The sequence below is a fragment of the Columba livia genome, chromosome 5 (assembly GCF_036013475.1).
Source record: "Columba livia isolate bColLiv1 breed racing homer chromosome 5, bColLiv1.pat.W.v2, whole genome shotgun sequence".
Taxonomy (NCBI): domain Eukaryota; kingdom Metazoa; phylum Chordata; class Aves; order Columbiformes; family Columbidae; genus Columba; species Columba livia.
Window position 1 is genome coordinate 39194365 of NC_088606.1, and position 16488 is coordinate 39210852.

At 41.3% G+C, this 16488-nt stretch overlaps 2 protein-coding genes across 4 annotated transcripts in view; one reads left to right on the top strand and one right to left on the bottom strand.

Annotated features, from left to right (window-relative positions):
* The first annotated feature begins 2022 nt into the window (after nucleotides 1-2022).
* Nucleotides 2023-16061, top strand: DCAF4 (DDB1 and CUL4 associated factor 4). Its single transcript, XM_065064482.1, has 14 exons — nucleotides 2023-2159; nucleotides 2870-2985; nucleotides 4347-4441; nucleotides 6156-6313; nucleotides 7821-7903; nucleotides 8531-8633; nucleotides 9600-9743; nucleotides 10422-10471; nucleotides 11601-11680; nucleotides 13300-13395; nucleotides 13507-13604; nucleotides 14287-14463; nucleotides 14678-14792; nucleotides 15723-16061. Exons 2-14 carry the CDS (start codon nucleotides 2876-2878, stop codon nucleotides 15914-15916), a joined length of 1503 nt encoding a protein of 500 aa, XP_064920554.1. The 5' UTR covers nucleotides 2023-2159; nucleotides 2870-2875; the 3' UTR covers nucleotides 15917-16061.
* Nucleotides 7065-16488, bottom strand: part of ZFYVE1 (zinc finger FYVE-type containing 1) — a 48669-nt gene continuing 39245 nt past the window's right edge. For 2 of the 3 annotated variants that reach the window (XM_065064481.1, XM_065064480.1), the window contains exon 13: nucleotides 7065-8812. In XM_065064481.1, coding sequence (XP_064920553.1) covers nucleotides 8787-8812 — 26 coding nt within the window. In that variant the 3' untranslated portion in view covers nucleotides 7065-8786. The remainder of the gene's footprint in view (nucleotides 8813-16488) is intronic. The other variant, XR_010472984.1, reaches the window with a different exon arrangement.

The following is a 16488-nucleotide window of genomic DNA, read 5'->3' on the forward strand; positions in this document are numbered from 1 at the left end:
GGAAGCTAAAGATCTGTATCACTAAATCACAGAGAGAAACGGGCCTAATCAATGAAAAGTGGCTCAGAATAAGATCATGCTTGTTGTCTGCCTCATAAAGAAACAGAAATAAAACTCACAGACTATACAAACTGCAGGTGAATTATCCAGCTGTTCATATCCCTAAAGGCATACTTTCCTGGGCTATTTTTAAGTCTACGCATTTTGACCTTATAACACAGACCAAGGGAGTGTGAAACAGAACAGAATATATCCCCCCAATTACTCTTCTGCCAAGTGTATGGAGCAAACTTGTGAAAATCTAAACATTCAAATGAATGAATAAAAATTCACTGCCTATTTTCCCATTTTTTAAAATTTAAAAATATTCAAGTGACAACAATAAAAACAAGCCACAACAAAAAACACCACTAACAACCCAAACCTAACTTTTTGGAAGGAAAAAAGCTGAAACTTTGTTTTTTCACATTTTTTGTGAACTATTGCTCATGTTTTGCCATAACCTTCATCATCCACTAGGCGAATAAACATTTTTACCATACTGGTTTTAATTTTTTAACTCCTAGATGCTGTATAAGCTAGAAGGGGGGAAGGAAGGCCACTACACAAAACCAGATTAAGGATACCTTTAGCAAAAGATTAAGAGAGGCATTTTCTTACAACAACTGCAAATGGGATGGTAGTTACCCCTACATCCTTTTGTTGCTCTTTCAGCTTTTGCTGATCAACTGAGAAGTGCTGAGCTCTTCCTGCTACTGACCCCTGCAGCCTCGAGATTTTTTCTCCCAACTCGTCCATTTGCTGCATGCTTCCCAAAGCTATCCTAGTACTAATGCCTCAATATCACTCATCTGTTTATTGCCCAACAGCACAACACTAAAAAAATCTTTTAAGCATCAAGAGGTCTCAGCTAGCAGGGCCACTTTAGAGCCACCACTCTCTATTCTAAATTTTTGACAAATTTAGAGAGATTGTGAGAGCTTCTAGCTCCCCAAAGCCAAAGGACAGCCTTCAACCAACTAGAAAACCAGAGAAGGAAGCAGCAGCACCCTTTCAGTATGCCCATCCCTCAGAAACACACATCTCTGTCTCCTTCCCCCACCATGCCCTGCAAATCCACTGCCTTCATAGAATAATGTTGGTTGGAAAGGCCTTTAAGATCATCAAATCCAACGATTAACCTAACACTGCCAAGTCCACCTTTAGACCATGTCCCTAGGCACCACACCTACTAGACACCTCCAGGGATAGTGACTCCACCACTTCCCTGGACAACCTTTTCTGTGAAGAAATTTTTCCTAATATCCCATCTAAACCTTGCCAGTACAATTTGAGGCCATTTCCCCTTGTCCTATCACTTGTTATTTGGCAGAAGATACCAACACCCTCCATGCTACAACCTCCTTTCATGTAGTTGTAGACAACGATCAGGTCTCCCCTCAGCCTCCTTTTCTTCAGGCCAAACAGCCCCAGTTCCCTCAGCCGCTCCTCATAGGACTTGTGCTCCAGGCCTCTCACCACCTTCATCACCCTCCTCTGAACTCTCTCCAGCACCTCAGTGTGTTTCTTGTACTGAGGAGCCCAAGCCTCTCCTCTCACAGAGCTCAACCCTCCCCGCCTCTTCCCCACCACGGTCCAGCCTCCTCGTCCGCGCTGCTCGGCAATCCCGTCCCCAGCGCCCCGCACAATGATCAGCAGCAGCGGGACCTGCCAGTTCCCCCCCCACCCCCCGAGCCTCCTCTCCGCACAAGCGGGACCGAGGCTGCCCCTCACACAGAAGCGCGTCCGAAGCGCTGACCGGCAGTCCCCTCAGAAGCTCCCCACGCACTCCCGCCCCACGGCCGCCTGGAGGCCGCCACTTCTCTGCCCTCTCCACCGCGATAAACGCCTCCTTTCAGCCAAAAACCCCATCCCGACACGCCTGCGCTGCCGCACGCCCTGCGGCCACCACTGCCCGCCCGGCCCAACCAGCTCCGCGAGGCGCATGCGCCAGCTTAGCCCTCTGCTATTTGGTGAGTGAGCCGTCCGTCAAGCGGCCGGAGCGGGAGAGGGCCAATCAGACGCGCCTATCGAGGCGCGGGCGGAGCTTGGGCGGCAGGGTGGAAGCGGCGAGACCCGGCACAGGGGACGGTGTCTGAGGAGCTGGAGGGAAGCGTCTGGTGGGTTCGCGTCTCTGCCCCAGCGGCTTTTGGCTTCAGGGCGGTGGGGCGGGCTGCGGAGCTGGTCCCGGCCCCGCAGTGAAGTCGGCAGGAGTGAGGAAGCGCCTGTAGTGCGGGCGTTCCGCGGGCCCGGTCGCTTACGAAGCCGTGGCCGGGGGTGTCGGCCCGCGGGTCCGGCCCGGCTGCCGTGTGGAGTGGCGGCCTCTCCGGCAGGCTGCCGCCGGTCGGCCGCTAGTCCCGCCGTGGCCCCGCGGGAGCGGCGCGGTGCCTGGGGCCGGGACGGGGAGCGGGCAGGCCGCCGTTGGTCGCTTCGATTTGTGCCTGTGTTGCGAGAGCCCGCGGCGGGAAGGGCGCGGGTCGCGCTGGGACGCCGGTGGCTGCCGGCACCCGGTTGCTCTCGGCGGCAGCGCTGCTCGGCCTGCGCTCCTTGTCAGTGCTGCGTGCGAGAGGAGCAGCACCGTGCCCCGCTTCAGACGGCCGGTGGTGCTGCTCTGCCTGTATTTGAATCTGATATCGTTTGAACCTGAAAGTGTTTCTCTTTAGAAGTAAATTGTTGGTTGTGTTTTTCAGTGGGCCTCCTTGGTTTTGTTCTGTAGGCCACTGCGAAGCTATTTGAAACTGTTTGAAAAGGGGCTGTGTTAAGGCACTACCGTGTGTTGGACTGTTCCATGCAAGTAGCATTGAAGCAAATGTATGTGTTTGCTTTATAGGTAGAAATGAAAAGAAATTACTGGAGAGGCAAAGAAAAGCATGGATGGAGCAATTGCAAGCGCGGCTGCCGTCCCTATCGCTGCAGGAGGCCCAGTGACAGTAACTGTACCGAAAGGCAAGTCAATGCAGCTCTATACATAGCATGGGTTAAGCGTTGGATGTTACGCCTAATTGAATTTGTAGAATGGTGACCGTCTAGAACTGCACACAGTACTTTTGGTATATCTGTCATCCCCAGTGGGACTGAAATTGCATTGATATCTGGAAATTTATCACATGTTAACAGCTGTATATTGATGTTAAAGTGAGATGTGGTTCCATGACCTAGTCCTTTCAAGTGTGCCAGGTTATCCATAAACATTTCATCAATAAGTAAAAATACTTTAGGGAAGAAAAATGTTTTTAAGTCCTCCATTCCATCTGCCCTTTTACTTTATGCCACAGTGTTTACTAGTGTAGAGCTTGTCATTAAAGGATCTTCCTGAAAGTTTGAAAGCATGTTAAGTAATGTGGTAATAATACCACATCTAGCAGATTAGGAAAATGAAATAAGGTCTCGGGAATAATCCACTGCCTTGAAAACTGATTATTTCAGAAAAGTACATTTAAAACTTTAGAACTTCTCTGTGTTTGAGCTATTTTTTATGGCTCTCTTTCTTTCCCATGTTTTTTTTTTTAGTGCTTCTTGCAGGAATAAAAGAGGCAAATCCTTTGTTTTAGTGCTCTAAGTATTTATTTTAAATATTTTTGGAGAAAGAGACACATGCACTTATATATGAATTGTCCCGTTAGTTGTATTTTTGTAAGAATGCAGGGCCCTAATGCAGTGAGTATAGAATTTAAAGGATTTTATTTAAAAGCTTTAAATTGAAGATCTTTGTCTTGATGTGGGGTGTTTTTCCCCTTGTAGATCAGTTTTGTTCATTAACTATTTTCAAAATCGTATAATCAAATAGCAATAGAGCTGGTATTCACCTAGAATTTATTTGTCGTTTTGTTTTCAATAAATTATGACTTTTGCAAAACGTCTTGGCCTAATGCTTTTAAGATGGCATGTAGAAATACCTATCTTAAAGTGAGAGTTGTATGAGTGATTCAGAAAGCATACCTGTGGAATTTGCTCATCAATTTCTTTTAATTGAAGGATATGGTAAAATGCCCAGAATTAATATTTTGCTGAAAAGCCTTAATAGCATTTGCAGAATCAGCAGCTACCCCTAATGTTATAGCAAGCAATTAAGATGTTCAAGATGTTGGTATCTCTAATGTTCTTGAGAGGTTTTTAAAGCTGAATATTTTTACTCTTTCATTTTCATAGTTTAGTGTATGGTGATATGCACTGTGTGCTTATCACAGCCCTGCAAAATTGTACAATACTCCATTAATGTCAGTAACAAGCTGCTTTTTGGATTCTTTGTGGGAAAGATGTGTAGGACAGCTGTGAACCTGTCTTGAAGGCAAATGCTATTTTTCTAGGCTGGAACAGGAGGAACCACAGACCACAGTGACTGCAGGCCCCAGCAGCGGAGATCCTTCTTCATCCAGTTTAACACAAGACTCTGTAGTACCAGGTAAGAGACCATGTTTATGGGTCAAAAATCAGTCTCTATATGCTGGCTGTATTAAAAAGTAGTAGCAGCTGTGTTAATAGTATGATGTTACAGGAAGGATAAAAGCAGTAAAATTTGTAGAGAAAAGTAACATCAGGTGATATAAAAAGATGTAGTAAGGATGCACTTTCAGGCACACAAGTGCTTCTTTTGCGTGAAAACTTGTGTGCTTAGCCAAGCTGATAAAAAATGAAAAAACAGAATTCTGTCTCTCCCTTCAGAAGCATTGCTTTGGGAAGAAGATGAACTTTGTTTCTTTTCTCATATATTCTGAAGATGTTATGAAATGCATCTTTCAATGTAAACATAAAATAAGCAAAGAAAATAAGAGAGCATATAAAAATTGATAACTTGCATTCAGTTATTCAGCCTTTTAAAAGAAACAACAATCCACCACTTCATGGGGCTGGGGGGAGAAAAATAATATCTTTTTATGCCATCAGTGTATTTTGTAGTCTGTAAGAAATAATACGCTCTGGCTAAATGTTTGTTCATTATCAGGGAGTTGACTGGTGAAATCAGACTTCATGCAGTACTAGAGCTATTGAGAAACATGTTTCGTTCACATTCTGGTTTCCTGAATCATTAAACAACCCTAGCAGAAGTGAAGCCTGTGGGAACATACATATCTCCACAACAGGAGCGTCCTGAAACACCACTGACTTTATAACCTCCTAACAACAGACGAAGCCGAAGTTTAGAGAGACCTTTTTTTATAGCACCCTTTTGTGCTTAAGAGGTTGTGAGCATGTTAGGAGATGCCAAACAGTTATTGCTGTGTAATTAGATTCCGTATAGTAAACGCAGTGTGCTTCCTGATTCATTCACTGACTGTATTTTTGTTGACCTGAATAAATCTTGGTCACTTGTTGCTAAGCTGAAACATAAAAGATGATGACAAGGAGCTGAATTGTAAGCAGCAGCAAAAAGGGGTTACTTCAAATGCAGTTTCTAGTAGTAGATAAAGGTTTAAATACAAACTCTTGAAATGAAGAAATTGACACTCACCTCTTCTGAATAGAATCCTTTGTCTTGAGACAATGTACCATTATGAATCTGTCCAAGTATTTTACTTGTCTGCCTCTGTGAATTTACCCAAGGCAGTGAAGCACTCAAATTCAATGTTTCTCTCATCCCAATTTATCTTTGGAAGAAGCCTCTGTGTATTGTCCAAATGTACTCTTGATTGTATCTAAATCTCGCCTGTGTGTTGAAGAAAAAGTGGCTTGTTCTGGGAAGTGAATCACTTTATTTTGGTTTGGGTGATACTCTGTTCTTTTTTTTTTTTTTTCCCCCAGTTTGAGTCTGCCCTACTTAGTCTTTTAATGAAGAGTGTCCCCTCTTGATTGACTTATGAAGAAAGGTCATTTTTGTCCTGCAGCAAAACCTTTCTTTGCTTCTGTCATCTCTCTGAATTTGATCTTGGTCAGTAGTGGCACCCCTTCTGTACCTGTGTAACAATACTGCATTTGAAAACTAAATACCTTATTTTTTTTTTTCCCCCTGAAGTGGCTGTCATCTGTTCTTACTTTATGTACCATGCTTGGGATCTGCTGGGAGCAAAAGCTTTGAGTCTCATGACTGACATTCCCATGAAGATGTGGGATGTCAAAAAGCGATAAACAAACTTAGTTATCCATCTGATTTTGCCACTTTTTTTTTTTTTTTTCCCAAGAACTGCCAGGATTTTACTATGACTCAGAAAAGAACCGCTATTTTCGCCTGCTGCCTGGACATAATAACTACAACCCACTCACCAAGGAGAGCATTCAGTACAAGGCAATGGAATGCAAAAGACTGAGACTCTTAGAAGAGGAAGAAAAACAAAAGAAGGTACATTTTGAAAAAGATTGCAATTAAGCTTTATTGTGCTCAGGCCCAGGACAGATAATAAGCCTTTAAATTCTGACTGTGGTAGAGTTCCCTAAGCTGTCTGAAGAAGTGAAAATTTCTTTTTGCTGAGAATTTAGAGTACTCGATGCCTTTTGTTTGGCTGTTCCACACAGGAATGAAAGTGAGTCATTACAAACAAATTTGTAAAGAGACAGGAACTGTGCTCAGAATTGTGGATTGTCCAACAGTTGCCCTTGAGTGAGGATGTTGGACACCAGGTTTCAAACGCCTGCCTTGAATCAGCAAAGTGAGGTCTTGACTTTAAGTTTTCCACATGCTTAATAAATGTATTGATCATTTTCGTGGACGCTGAAGAAACAATACTAATGATATTTTGTAGAAACAGGTTTGTCGTGGAGAATTTTTTCGTACAGGTAAAATCAAGGCATGTTGTATGTTTTGCCTGGAAAGCCTGAATGGTTCTCATCATAAAGTGTTGCAGCTGAGTTAATGCAGATGCTGCACATCTGTGTTCTGGGTAAAATACCAAACAAGGATGTTTTTTAATTACAAAACCATGACTTATAAATTTACAAATCACAGCTCAGCTTAAACATGCTGTCATTTGGAAGAAGCAAGCAGTATTTTTTCTCCTTGGATAATGAAGTTCTCACTTCAACCATATTTTGAGCTCTTCAGTCTTTACTGTGAAAGTCCTGCTGCTGGGTGGTTGTTGTTGTTGGTTTTGTGGTGGTGGTGGTGGTTTTTTATGTCTGTTTGTTTGGTTTGTTTTAGTTATTTTAGCTGTTTCCATGAACAGTTTTGGTTTCATAGATACCAAAAAGCTGCTGGCCATGCTGTTGTTAATGGAAACTGTGGATATATATCTCTTCTCAAAATCTGGCTATTGAATCAGACATCTGAATTAGGCTCCCAGATAAGAACATTTTGACTCTTAAATACTGGCTTTTTCTGAGCATTTTATCAAAATGATTTCTTACTCAGTAACTCTGCAAAGTACTCTATCCTTTGGTCTTCCCAGAAAGTGTTTGTGTGAAATTTTAAAAAAATTATGAATGGAAAAGTAGTTTAATGCAGCAGTAAGACTGCATAGTTAATAGAAGTCTCTTTGAAATAGAGAATTTTGCTGTAAAATAAAAATTTAAGTTTATATAGTGAAACCAGAAGGTGACTTCACACCTCTGGGTGGTACTGTTGACTATGCCAAGTAAAAACAATGGATGTTGTTTTTTGTTTTGTTTGGGGTTTTTTTCCTCTAGTTTTTGTATTTATAGAAGCACCCCACATCTCGCACTAATATATTATTGTCTACTTACTGTAGTAGACCAGGGAGATAGTGCTGAAATGTGTTTTATAGATGTTCTGAAAGTTTTAAGGTATGTAGGCTATAGGAAAAAGTTAGCTAAATATCCTGAACATCCCACAGCCGCGTTTGAATTGTAAACAAGCAAATAATTTTGTACTCCTTCGTGTTATTATCTTCCAGAAGACAACAAGGGCTGGACTGAACTCATCTGTACTGTTCCAGAAACGGCAGCTGGGTTTGCTCAGCTCCACAAGTTATTGCAGGTACAGTGATTTGTCTTCTGTTTGCAATATCAAGTTCTGCTGTTACTGCGACTGTTCCTGTCAGGTTTTGCATTTCTTCACATTCCACTTAGGATGGAACATATTACTTAAAATAAAAAAATAGTTATTTTATAGTCAGATTACTAAAGTGATGAGAATTCAAATGAAGGCGTTCCAATTTCAGATAAATGGAGTTTATAACTATTTTTTTTTTTAATATATATATGCTGCTTTGCCACATTGTGCTTTATGAATACAGTGCAGCTTTTCTTTGGATGAATGCGCTTCAACTGACATCAGTGTTCCCCTTGCCCCCCGTTAGAATAGCTAAGATAGCTCAGATTCAGTAATAACGCAGAATGCAAGCTAGTGACTTGCTGTGTTGTTTTTTCTGCTACAGAAGATATGCTGGGGCATGAAATAAAGGATGAACTTCCATAAATGTGGAAGATGCACATATTTATGGGTTATATAAGTGAAACTGCAGCATGCTAGTTGTTCAGGCATTTTGTCTTCTGTGACTGAGAAGTAGTTCTGGATATTCTATCCAGAAATCTTTTAACTTTTCATTCTTTTAAGTGTAGGCTTACCTGAATTCTTCTCTCTCACCCCACCCTGCTTTTCCAGGTTGGTGCATGAACTAAAAGTGAACTGCATGCAGAGGAGGAAGATAGAAATTCACAGTCCAGATTCCTCAGTTGCTGGAACCAACAACTTTAAAATAATTGTGGTATGTTATGAGAACTGTTAAGTCTTTAGGATAAAGAGAACCCACCTTCAGTGAAAATTAGGGATCTTCTAATCAAATCCCGTAGGTCAAATTTTGCTTTCAAAGATGTGTTATTTGTGTTCTGTCCGTTCTCAAAATCTGCGCTCAGTAATTTTAAACAGGAAGACACCGTTCCTTTCCTACAAAGGAAAATTATGACAAGGTTGGATATGAAAGTGGTGATTTTTTTTTTTTTTAAAGCAGATCAACGTGTTCTTCAGGAAATAAACAGGAGTTGAGTGGATAGTGCGGGGCTGGGAGGATTAAGAGAAAGAAGTAAATGGAAGAGAAGAATTTTGGGAGTGGCAGAGTCTGTGGTTCAGGGAATCTATGTAAACACCAGTAATCATTTTGTATCTCATCATCTGAAGGCAGTTTCTACTGGTTTTGATGGTACTGCATGTGCAGGAGAGTTCTCTGGAGCAAATATTTTTCATAATGTATGTAGGCAGCTCTCCAGGACCAGCTCCTAGCCTGGTAAACAGAGCAGTGCATAGGTAGCCGCAGCCAGAAGGGAATCAGAAACTTAGTGTCATTTAAAAAAAAAGTTGAAATGTAGCACCAGCCTTTTTGCTCCAATAGCAGGAGAATTCCACGTCCTTTTGATAAGGTTTACATTTTTGGTTTGAGTCTTCTGCCAACACCAGTCTGTGCTTACTAATCAGCCAGAGTCAGTGTGTACAGCTGATATAACTGGAAAGAGTATTTGTTGCTACTCAAGAACTAAATCCTTTTCTTACTTGTGTTTTTTCTGTGCTTGCTTATAAAAAGGAATCAGCCACTCTTTTCAGAGATTAATAGAAAACAGATGACGTTAAAGGGATCAGAATAAAAGTGTTGTTTCATTTTAGACCTAATGCAGCTCCCTCAAGCTGTTTTTTCCTGTAAGTTTCCAGTAAGTGTGACCAGAAAGCTTTTATTTTACAGGCAGATGTTGCTTGTGAACGGATATTCACTGTGAATGATGTAGAGCATGGAGGATGTAAATACGGTATCATCAACCTCAGTGGTTTGGGGAAGGAGTCTCTCACTGTGGAGATGTATGACAACCTCTACTTCACAAACCGCAAAGTACCGTGTTCTGTTCCTGCTTCCTTTGGTTGTTGCATTCTCAGAACGCTGTTTCTTGGGAGGCAAAGGTGGAAATGCATTACGGTTGGGGGAGGGATTAGGAGGAAAGAATGGAAGAATCTAGCGATGTGAAGCTTGGATCAAGGCAGAATCACAGTAAACTTGTTTCTGAAAGTCCTCAGTACCTGTGTTAGTTCTCAGGAATGTCATGGTGCAATTAGAGCAGATGACTATGTAGCAGTACAAGCTACCAAGTGCTTACTTCAGAGTAGCACTTGGCCATAGATGACAAAACTCATGCTGAGGGCCAGAAACTACTAAGATTTGCATGCTTCTTTCTTAAAAAGAATTTTGTGAAATTTTTTTTATCCTTAGACATGAAGCATATTTTAAACAAGCTTTTGTAGCTTCTTCATGCTCAGATTCTTTTAATGATGATCTTTAAATAATAGGATGTGCTTGGTGCTTCAGTCCATGTTTGGACAGACTTCTCAATGCCGCTCTGTCTCCCCATCTAAGAGGAGTATGAGGCTAAAATGATCATGTCCCGTTACTGGGCTATTTAGTGGGTTAAGGAAGTTTGCCCAGTGCATAGTTTTATGTCATCTTTGCATGGAAATACCCTTTCATTAATTGAATAACGGATCACAAAAATAATATGTCTTTTTGTGTCTGAAGGTGAATTCTGTGTGCTGGGCATCATTGACTCATCCAGATTCTCATGTTTTATATCCTTTAAAAAAAAAAAAAGCGAAATTTCACTTCAGCTTTCACAAGTCTGCATCATGCTGCACAGAATGACTAATTTCCAGGAAGACTCAGAAATTAAGTTTTCTTATAACAGAAAAATATAAAAATTGAAGGATGTTTGATCTAGTGCGACAGATGTATAGTTCTGTTAGAGATACATGTAAAATTGTTCCAGTGTAATAGTAGGTGAAAGACCATGTTTCCCGCCCTGGAGGCTTCCCACTTCATTAATAACTTAGATGCCGTATCCACAATGATTTGATGTTTAGAAATTGCCTGGTTCAAAAGAACAACAGAGAACAACAAACTTTGTCTTTGAAGTGGACCTCTTTGAAAGGAGGTTGGTTGGTTTCTGTTGTAAACCATCCCATATTGGTTGGGGCAAGGTGAGAAGGGAGGAAGAAAGGGGATTTTAATGTGGGAGATGGCAGGCAACGGATGTGCTGTTAAATTGCCAAAAGAGAGGAAATTATATGGAAATGTATGTAATGGATCATGGGGAAAAGCCAAGCAATTCAGGACTGATCCAGAAGGTGGCAGGAGTTCATCAGGCTTCCTCACAGATGGTCAGGAGTTTGGGATCGTTTGGTTATTTTGTGCTTTCCTCTCATGATGTCACAGATTTACCCCGCTGAACTTGAAATGCAGCTTTCAAATCCTATTTATACCTAGTATAATCTTTAGAAAGTATTTTAATATAATCTAAAGTGATTCTTCCCCACTTCCCCCATGTGTGCACACCTTTCTTCAGCTTATCTCCATGAAAAACAGATGTATATTGATGCAGTGTAAAGATGAAAAGAACAATCCAGATAGGCCAAGCATTATTTTTTCTCTGTTGCCAGAAAGATGCCTTAGTATTCCCCTTACCTTGTCTTTCTGGTAGTGAAAATACACAACGAAGAATTAGAGTTCTTTCTAGCTCTTTACTATGAAACAAATGAAAAGTCAAGACTTTATTGTAAACTGTAAGGCACATCAAAGGTCTCAAAGGGAAAATATTGTGAGCTGTGACTGTGTCAGAGTATATTGCTTTTAGCTATAACTGTTCCGCAGAATGTTACATTCTAGGGAGAAATCTTTGTTTTCCTTAACTCACTTCAGCAAGCTGTGTCTCATGGGAATTGCAGAAACACCAGGCTGTGCTAGTCTGCTTCCAGCATCATTGTTCAGCAGCACTAACCCAGGTAGGGTGTGTTTGTTGTTTGTTTTCTTCAATTTTTGATAGCGATTATGGTATGAAAAGAAAACAAAGGAAAGGTTATTTCTACACTTTTCTTCACTAGCTGGTGAGACTGTTGTGTTCTTGTAAAATTTACTCTGAAACAGTTTAAGAAGTGAACAGATGAAAGAACTTGCCTTAAGAATTAATTAGCAAGCAGTATTCAAAGCACTAGTTTATTTTTAGCTGCTGCTGATGTAGTACTTGATTTTTGGCAGGACACCACCTCGCTTGTAAAGTAAACATTTGAGATTTCTCAGGAGTAGCTTGGCTTGTAAGTAATGCTCAGAAGCTGCACACAAGAAGTATTCAAATTTCCTTATAGACTATCTAGAATCATTGCAAAATCCCTTCTCATAGTAGCTACTCAAGTATGTTCAGTGGATTAATCCAAAGTGGAAAGCTGGTAAATGTCTAAGCACAAAGCTCCCTGTGCAAGCTCATGCTCAGTTGTGTGTAAGTACAATTGATTTGGAGAACCCTGTGTCTTAAGTCTGGCTGTAGCTGTATCTTTATATATTTGTTTGCTCAATGTTCTTGGAGGCAGGACTTTATTAATTGGATTTTCTTGATAGATGTCAGAACCATGCTTCTTCAAGTCACACATTAGTCTTCTACCCCAGTTTCCATTCAGATATGAAGAGTTAAATTCACACAGAGGAAATCTGTGATAGATAGGTGTTAAACTTAATTTAAATTTTGGTGTCATGCTATTTATGCAGCCATTAAAAAAAAATATGCATAGTGTTATCATGAACTGAAGAGTCACTGAAGATGGATGGCTACTAGGCCAGCCTGCCCAATTGCTCTGTAGAACAGTTTAAGCCCTTCACTGTAATCAGATGACCCAAGTTCCACCGATGTCCTCCTGCCTAATATTTCCTACGGACTGTTTTCGGTATTTCCAAGTTCCTTGACTTACTTCACTCCTAAATTGTTGGTTTGAGGGACCCTTGCTAAGTAGATGTGGGGCGCAAAGTAGAACTTAACCAGTCTAAAACCGTGTTGTGCTGTTTGACATATGTATGATCATGGTGAATGTGCCATGAAGGAAGTGAAAACTGAGGGCTTAAAATGTATGTCAGTTACTAGACTTTGTACAGGAGCTACATGAGAAAGAATCAAATCTAGGGTATTGTTACTCGATTTTTTTTTTTTTTTTTTTTTTTTTTTCCTGAATAGGCAGGCGAAGAACTTACAGCTTAGGCTTTGGCTAACATGTAGTTTATAAAGTCAATGTTTTGTGTTTCTAGCTCACTCATGTTTAAAAAATGGCTTACTTAGTGCTGTAGGGCAAGTGTTATTTTTCTCTTTCCTGCCATGGTCAGTCCTCTGACTACTGAAAAAATTTCACAATCTCTCACAATCACCTACCTATATAAACTCTTAAGTTTTCAGCTTACAGTCTTGAAGTCCCAGTTTTGTTTCCTGTCTCTTGGGTAGCACAGGGGCACTAACTGGGCATCATTTTCTCTTCTTCAGATTTAAATGTTAAAAGAAATATGGAAATCCAAAGAAGCTTTCTGAGTTATCATCCTGTCCTAACATTTTATGGACTCATCATGTGTTGCTCCTCTCTCATAGGAGATCGACCTGGAATGCTGTGCAGCTTCAAGATATCCACTGCCTGGTCCTGTGCTTGGTGCCTGAATCCCCAAGCAGACAACTGCTTCAGCACAGGTGATCTGCCAGGCTAGCAAACCCTTCTCTCTCAGTGGGAAAGACTTCTTGCATTAATCTTCCTGCTGCTACCAAAATTACAGCTAAACAAACATAATCTGTCTTCCTTAGGCCTGACACGACGAGTTCTTGTGACCAATGTAGTGACAGGGCATCGACAGACATTTGGAACCAGTAGCGATGTATTGGCACAACAGTTTGCCACACAGGTGAGAAGAACCGAGCAGAGCGCTGCCTCATCAGTGGGCGTTTTGTTCTGTTTGTGGTGGGACTCATCACGCTGTGTGTGAGGCTGTGATTGCAGTTACTGTTGGCAGCTGTTCCACAACAGAGCTCATGTGGTCTGATGCTTGCACACAATTGAATAGCAACAAAAAAAGATAAACTGATTTCCAACTCTGTGGCGACAGGGGTGCTTTTGTTAATTGTACAGAGGTAAAAAGGAAATGAAGGAAGTATAAAAAGCACAGGAATAATGTGTTGTACAATTGGTTTGGTTTTGGCAAATGACCTCATTTTGTTAACGCTCAATGTATTGTCTCTATCAAGGAGGAAAAGATCCCTATGAAGTACTAATGGACTTGTTCACAGATTTAGTGAGAAGGCTGAAATCAGAATATGAGCATTCGCGTTCCTGTTTTGGTGTTATGTTACACTACATTCCTACTTACCTAGCAGAACTTCTACAGCTAAAGTAAATAGTTCAGGTTTGAATGGAACTAGTGAGTTGGCCAAAAAATGTTGCAGTGTGTATTAAAAACTCTGGTTCTTAATTCCTATGTTAATAAAATAATTTGATGACTGCACCAGGGAGTCTGAAAGCTTGACATAGCTTCTGTCTGTATAACTTGTAAGATCCTTTCAGATGTTCTGTCTCTTGGATTCTTCCAGACCCCAATGCTGTACAACGGCTGCCGTTCAGGTGAGATTTTCAGCATTGATGTGCGTCAACGCAGCCGAAAGGGCCAGAGCTGGAAAGCAATTCGTCTCTTCCATGACTCAGCAGTTACATCCATTCGCCTTCTTGAGGCTGAACATTATCTTATGGCAGCAGACATGGCTGGAAAGGTATGGGTTTGGCGCACAGTATTCTGCTCCTTTTAGTACCTGGGCATTGACAGGTGCTTATCCCAGTCCCAAGGGTGGGTGCCTGTTCTTTGGGGGTTAGTATGGAACTGGGTGGTAGTCCCATATGAGTCCTCTTCCAGATCGACTTATCAACCATCAAGTGCCCTCTGCTTTGTTAATATATCCTCTTTCAAACAATTGCTTCAACGTGCAGATAAAACTGTGGGACTTGAGAACAGCAAAGTGTGTGAAGCAGTACAAAGGTCATCACAATGAATACGCTGTTCTCCCTTTGCATGTAAATGAGGAGGAAGGACTTCTTACAGCAGGTGGGTTGACTTTTTTCCCTTCTACTTGTAGAGTGCGTGGCAGTGATTTTCTTACGCCTGAGGAACATTTATTACCTTACAGCTGTTGAAAGCTATAAAGCTGTTAATTCTTTAAAATTCAGAAGAAACTTAGCCTTAGACATACTGTAGTATACTATGAAAATTAAGAAATAATGTCATGGATGCAGACCTACTGTCATCGCTCCTGCATGGCGCTTAATGGCTTTATCTGCTGTTTCCTGCAAAAGTTTCATTATCCTTCCCACAGTGTGTCTCTACAGTAGAGTAGAAAACACTTGATTTTGAAACTTGGCAAAACAATGTATAAATGGGAGACTTGGTGATAGAAACTAAAGACCATGTGTATGTTTATTCAGTGCTTAAGTGGGTAGTGTGGTGATGGACTGAAGCATTGGTGTGTAAACATAACTCTTTGTAAACTGTCTGTACTGCTCAGGTTCATTTTGAATACACTTGGCTACAGTCTGAAATTATTTGATTTTACTTGGGTTGAGGGAGGAAAGGTACCAATAAATGAAGCAAAGTATAGCCAAGTTTCACAGCATCACTGTAAACACAGTGATCTCTCCTTGGATTTGTCAATACATAACAGAATAACGAGAAGCATTCAAGTTAATTTGACAGTGAGTTTTTCTCCTTTTTTTTGGCTTGGTAATGAGGAAAGCACTCTAAACACTGATTTTTGTCTTAACTTTTATTGCCTAATAGAAAATGTACATTTTTCCCACTTTTGCAGTGTTCACTGTACAATTTCTGTTTTGTGAAGTGTTGATAAGCGCTTTGCCTCTAATGTGTGTAGAAATGGTCAGGGTTTTTTCCCCATAGACCTTCTGCTTTTGTGATAATCTTGTAGAGCTGTGTACAGTGTTTTTTGTATGATGTTGAATTCTGATGTCCTTTCCTTTCCAGTTGGTCAGGATTGCTACACCAGAATTTGGAGTCTCCAAGATGCACATCTGCTCAGAACCATCCCTTCCCCTCACCCAGCCTCCAAAGATGCCATTCCCAGTGTGGTGTTTTCTTCAAGACTTGGGGGTAGACGAGGAGTTCCTGGCTTACTCATGGCTGTCAAACAGGATCTCTACCATTTCTCCTATAACTGACACACTATTTTCCTCAGACATAGTCTACAAAACTGCACCAGTCATTAGGTGCTGCTGTTGCATCTGTGTTACCTCCAGCAGGTTCAGCAAATTTTGCTGTATACATCTTGAGACATCTTGTAAATAAAAGCTGAATGCTGGATAACTTCTTTGGCAGTGTTCATCCTCTTTGCAATCTAGCTATAAGCTTTGAAAAGCTGGTAACTTGCAGTAAGGGCCTGACTCATGGTAGCTGAATTTGCTGTCAAAAGGCTGCCCCAACTTAATCCCAGTTTTGTCACAGAACCACTTAACTTTAGCAAGTGGGCTGGTGCAAGAGTAATTTAACAGAGTAAAGTAGCTGGTGTTGAGGAGGTGATACTCTGGGTGTTCTGGGGCTTCACCTGGAGTAGCTTTGGTCTGAATCCCTATGCCAACTGCTCCCTCTCAGTCCTTTGAGCTGGGCCCTGCTAAACTTGGTCCTTTTCAGATGATGGAATTGTGCCACTGCCCTGCCACCATTCCCTTTAAAAGGCAGCATGTGTAGAACAAAGCTCCTTTCCTGGTCCAGTGGCCAGGCTGAATGTCCCTCT